This window comes from Camellia sinensis, unplaced genomic scaffold (genome assembly GCF_055761805.1).
Source record: "Camellia sinensis isolate YWXY unplaced genomic scaffold, ASM5576180v1 Unanchor1, whole genome shotgun sequence".
NCBI classification, from domain to species: domain Eukaryota; kingdom Viridiplantae; phylum Streptophyta; class Magnoliopsida; order Ericales; family Theaceae; genus Camellia; species Camellia sinensis.
In genome coordinates this window covers 6,449,295-6,454,798 of record NW_028128987.1, presented here as the reverse complement: position 1 = coordinate 6,454,798, position 5,504 = coordinate 6,449,295, and the positions used below count along the sequence as shown (strand labels likewise).

Sequence of the window (5,504 nt, the reverse complement as noted above, 5' to 3'; positions counted from 1 at the left end):
CTTGGGACCTCAAGGCACCATCCTCACCTCTGAAATCCCTCAAGATTTCAGTGGTGAGGAGGCCCAAACATCAAGGTCTCGGAGCTCACTCAAAATAGCACAAAATGGGGCCTTTCAAGGCCTAAGAGGGGTCAAACACCTCCAAACCACAAAACACTCTAAACAAACTATTTAGAGGGCCTAAAAATAGAACTTTTTTGTATTATACACTAAGCACAAAAACAGTTCTAAGATAGGTAAAAAAACAATGCAAAAATGGGGAATATAAAGGCAAGTTTCTTACCCTTGAAGACTTTCTTCAAAAATGGTGGACCAGCTGATTCTTCAAGCTCAAAACCACACAAGAACTTCAAGAACAACCTCTTGGAACCTCAGTAGCCAAGGGAAGGTGTAATACTATGTGCTTGTGTGCAATAGTAAGACACAAATGCACCTAGACACACACAAGAGGGAAAAAGAGAGAGAATGTGTATCAAACCCTAACCCTAAAACTAGAGCTCTTCTCTGTATTTTTTATCTCTAAAATGTCCAACCTAAAGCCAAGAGAGGAGGGCTCCTCTTATAGAGGAGCCAATCTTGTAAAGCTTACAAGGTAAGCTAACAAGGAAGCCATCCCTCCATACACGTGTATGGAGGGGAACAAAATGCCATACAGCCGTCCTAAAATATCCGTAAAAGCAGATTAACAGTAGTCGGCTGGCCAAAAATGTCATTTTGACAAAAATGACTACCGACCGGCAACAAAGAGCGCTGACCGGCCACATACATTGCCGATGGCAACAAAAACCAACCGGTGGCCTCTAGCCACTGCCGGTGGTGTGTGGGGATGCCTCACAAGGCATTCCCTGCCCCTCCAAGGCAAAACACAAGTGTTTGGTGCAAAACCAGACACAAAACGGTCGAGTTCGGAGATTCTGAGGCAGGGCGCGTAGCCGAGACCTCTGGGAACTCCAAACGAACACAAACATGGATGATCACCAAGTGTTCAAACGGTGACGTCCAAGTCTTGAGGACGGTCAAAAATGGGGTGTCTACACCATATAACAGTTTGGTGCAAATCTCCATCATCCTATGAAAATAAAAGAGAACATAATTTTATACAAAAAGGAAAAAAAAAAAAAGTGTATACAAAGTAGTGACAACTGACATGTCCAAAGTAATAACTCAATTGTAAAAGATCAAGTCAGCACTCTTAAATCAAACTTAGCTATACTGGAAATGCAAAAATATAGGGGAATAAAAGGCTTCACAAAAATATTTGAAATGCAACAAAGTCCACATAGGTGGAAAGCTTTACAAAAAGTGGGTCATAGCTATCGTCTGCTTTACAAAATGTATATATTTTACAAAAATATGTGTTTGATAATGTCTTCAAATTTGTTCTTTCCCACAATTCTTACGAACGTCTCATCAATTTCTGAAAGGTCTTCATAACAAAACTTCAGGGTAAACAATATTTGTAGTGGAATCTGGCTCATCATTAGGGAGGAGGATACTTATACGATCGAAAGATGTGCATCTGGATAATGCCACGTATAGTTGCCCATGACTAAAAACAGGTGTACGCAAATCAACCCCAACAAATTTCACAGATTGTCCTTGAGATTTGTTAATGGTCAAAGCATACGCCAATCGAACTGGAAATTGACATCTTGTCATTCGGAAAGGCATTTCTGCAGAAGACGGAGTCAATGATATCCTTGGTATAAATGCCAAATTGCCAAACTTCTCTCCAGTTAAGATTCGAGCTTCAATTATGCGAGTGTCGCACCTTGATACCATTAACCTTGTACCATTACACAGTCCATCTTTCGGTGCAATGTTTCTTAATAACATTATAGGACAACCCACTTTCAACTCTACCTTAAAAGCTGGTAGCCCAGGAGGATCCAATGAATTTAAAAACTCATTAGGATATCTGTTTGCAATGGAAGGATCAATTTCATCATCTTCAGCCATCTTATCTGCAGCAAGATACGTATATGTATTCCCTGGAAAAATATTCAACGCAACAATATTGATAGCATTGACATCATCATTTCGTGCAGAAAGAATTGTACGTTCCGTTAAGAATGATGGGGTTGATGTATCTGCCACATCCAATTGTAGATAAACTGCTGAGAGTAATTCCTTTAGATTCTGGCATCTGTGTATTGTTGATGGAATTTTAATGATTTCTTGCGGATTGGTTCCAACCTAATAAATAAAATAAAATAAATTAAAAAAATGGTATAATCAAAGTATCCTCAAATGGTATAATCAAAGTTCGAATGAGTATTACCTCTGTCAAGAATTTTGCAAAAATAGCATTTCCAAGGTTTGCATGATTCAAGCGCATATTCAAATCTAAAGATAAAACATGTAGATCCTTCCACAAAACAGAGTGTCTCAATGATGCATTCACAATTTGCTCACGAACTCCTTTAGTTATAACTGGTAAGATTTGTCGAAAGTCTCCACCAAGAACAACAGTGATACCCCCAAATGGCTTTTCACAATCACAAATATCTCGAAGTGTGCGATCAACCGCCTCAACACAATGTCTATGTTGCATAGGAACTTCATCCCAAATTATGAGTTTTGTTTCTCTAAACAATTCAGCCTGTAATGATTGCTTGCTAAACTCACAAACTGAATTTTCCAAGACATCCAATGGAATGGAAAATGTTGAATGTGCAGTACGACCTCCTACTAATAGCAATGATGCAATTCCAGATGAAGCCACGGCAACAACAATATGGCCAAGGCTGCGACATTTTAATGCAATCGTATTGTACAAAAATGTTTTTCCCGTTCCAGTACCGCCATTCAAAAAAAAAATAGTGCCTTTACTTTCAAAGACTGAAGAAGTGATTGCGTTATAAGCAGTTCGTTGTCCATTATTGAGGCGATCAATAGTAATTTGCACATCTGTCTGTTGTGCCTCATTATGTAGTTGTTGATGTTCGAATATCAATCGGTTACCAACTGTTGCACTCCAATTTGCTGTAGGTTGTGGCATGGGCGGGAAGTCAATTAAACTCTTTCCTGATTCTTCAAGCATTTGATTCAAAAGATACAAACCATAATCTTCAATTTGAGCCTCAGTTGGGTTAGAAATGGCAAACAATGTACGAAGCTTATGTGCAAGATCATCACAGATATGCATTGAAAATTGATTCCATAACGCATGTGGTTGTAGTGAAAAACATTGGGTCAGAATAATACAAAACAATCTCCTCAATTGATATCCGGTTTTCATAACTGCAGCCTCTTTCAGGCACTGTATCCATTCTTCATCATCTTCTAAGAGTCCTCTGGCAACACATGCTGATTTAAACGTCTCATGCAAAACATTGTTAACTGTATGTAAACATTGAAACGATCTTGGTCCTTTGACAACATTTAACAACAAACGCAGATAAAATCTTTTACCACAGCTCTAGAAAGAATCATTTCCAATGAGTCATTAGGATTGAAAAGAACACGATGCATTCCAGGTAGATGAAGTGCCAAGCGAACAACTGTTGGCATCTCTGCATGCAAATGATGACCGAATATTCGCCAAGCAACTTCTGGTGGTCCAATATACCTTGCATCAAGATATTGTTGGATCTCATTAATCAATCCCAAAACCATTGTTGTGCGATCATAACCTTTGTAAATATACTTATGTATATACTTAACACATCTCACTCCAGCACAAACTTCTACATTTATATGACAGTTGAACCGTTTAGAAAGATATGCATTGTATGGTACCACATCCTTATTATCAACTTCTTGTCCTCTCACGGTATATAATTGACCACTATTGCAACGACGATAGATTGGATATCCATCTTGGTCCATAGTTGTTGATTCTGCAAAGGCTCGAGGGTATTTCTTAGTACATCTACCATTTTTCGTACATGGTGCTTGGGGATTTCGAGCACCACATGGTCCATGTACCATGCAACACTTGACAGTTTCAAAAAGTGTAGGATCATCTTTTGGATCTGGAAATTCTGCACAAACTAATTTGTCTAATTGAGCACATGTTCGAATTTTGTCTAGACCTTTAAGAAAGAAAAGCGCATGCATATGTGGTAGGCCTGGTTTTTGGAATTCAATTGTAAAAACATGCGCAACTTTATTACCGAACACTTTGTTTGTCTCTATCTCCTTCATCAAACACTTTCTTTTTAGCTCAAAAACACGGGCAATCAAATCCGGACAATCAATAGCTTTTTGGTGTGGTAATAATGCTGAAGTAATTTCTGGCCAATTGGGATTTGCAGTCATGGTGAGAAAAATATCTGGGTGCTGGTTGTATCGCGTGATAGCCATTGAATCTTGAAAGATTTCAAACATATGTCTAGGACTACCAGTAAATGAAGATGGCAAAATAAACCTTTGACCAATTTGATTAGGTTGCAAGTCATCTGGATCAATATCGCTTAAATCTTGGTAAAGTTCAGCCTGAATTTTTTTTTGATTAAGCTTGTAGTACGTCAACCGATTTTGCTCAGTTGCAGCCCAAGCATCTACCAAAAACTCTTGGAATAGTTTTTCACCTCTCAAAATTGTTGAATACTCTGTAGGTCGCTCAAACAAACGATAACTATAAAAATCCATTTGAGTAAGTCGATCAGTTGAAGGCCGATCATGTTTAACGTCCCACAATTTCAACTCAGGTTCCCATGCGAGCTCACCATACAGGAATAATAAAACATAATGCAATGGCAAATACGCTGGGTGACATTCATTAATTTGCATCAGTTCATTATTTCCCTGTAGATGTAAAACAACATCTCTCATTCCAGTAACCTCAGTTCCATCACCTGGTATTACAATTGCAATCTCATCAGCAATTGGTAGGTTATATCGTCGTCGGTCTGTTGCTGAACTGTAGTGAAGATGAGCAGGTAGATTTTGTCCAGTGAAGGCTAATTGATTCAAAATTGCATGAGCTTGGCGAAATTTGTCTACAAATGCATTAACTTACAACAAACTATCTTGAATAGTTTTGAGAACATCCCTTTGTAAGTGAGGATTTCTACGATTTCGAACTTCTAAAGCTGAATCAGGATCATAAATGTACAACTAAGCATAAGTCGCATCCTGACCTGGCTATGGTAGAAGTGATCCTGTTCGATGTCGCAATTCCCCATGGATAATAAATGGTTTAGGGCCGCTTCCCCTTAGTACTCTTGGATCCAATGTAGCACCAAGACTTGTAAAAGCATTGGCTGCATTGTATACTCGAGTATAACATCGAAACGATCTTGCTTGATCATCATCCCCATCATATAATGCTTGAAGCGGTAGAGGGGGTGTCATAAGCAGAGGTAGCCTAGTCTCTCCTTTTGAACAGCAAGTTCCAAATAGGGGACGCTTTCGAGATGATTGTGCTAATTTTTCGTCCATCCAATGTAAGGCTGAACAGTAAGGACACAACACATTCATCTTGCCGAGAGAATGACGACATGAATTCATGTGTGATTGAGTATTAATCGCAGTACTTATAGTCATATCTTCTAATT

The 5,504-nt window shown here is 38.8% G+C and overlaps 2 protein-coding genes across 2 annotated transcripts; both read right to left on the bottom strand.

Moving 5' to 3' along the window:
- Window positions 1-1,428: 1,428 nt before the first annotated feature.
- On the bottom strand, window positions 1,429-3,043 carry LOC114281352 (uncharacterized). Its single transcript, XM_082910583.1, has 2 exons — window positions 2,282-3,043; window positions 1,429-2,196 (listed from the first exon to the last, which is right to left on the bottom strand). The coding sequence occupies exons 1-2, from the start codon at window positions 3,041-3,043 to the stop codon at window positions 1,429-1,431; spliced, it is 1,530 nt and encodes a 509-aa protein (XP_082766709.1).
- A 341-nt stretch (window positions 3,044-3,384) lies between these two features.
- On the bottom strand, window positions 3,385-5,132 carry LOC145814058 (uncharacterized). The gene is made up of 2 exons (XM_082910582.1): window positions 5,063-5,132; window positions 3,385-4,946 (listed from the first exon to the last, which is right to left on the bottom strand). Exons 1-2 carry the CDS (start codon window positions 5,130-5,132, stop codon window positions 3,385-3,387), a joined length of 1,632 nt encoding a protein of 543 aa, XP_082766708.1.
- Window positions 5,133-5,504: the final 372 nt, after the last annotated feature.

Coding starts and splice junctions, on each gene's coding strand:
- LOC145814058 (XM_082910582.1), bottom strand. CDS start 5,132: ATGGGGAATTGCGACATCGAACAGGATCACTTCTACCATAGCCAGGTC. Junction 4,947..5,062: donor GATGCGACTTATGCTTAGTT/GTACATTTATGA, acceptor ATGCATTTGTAG/ACAAATTTCGCCAAGCTCAT.
- LOC114281352 (XM_082910583.1), bottom strand. CDS start 3,043: ATGCTTGAAGAATCAGGAAAGAGTTTAATTGACTTCCCGCCCATGCCA. Junction 2,197..2,281: donor TTGCAAAATTCTTGACAGAG/GTAATACTCATT, acceptor TTTATTTATTAG/GTTGGAACCAATCCGCAAGA.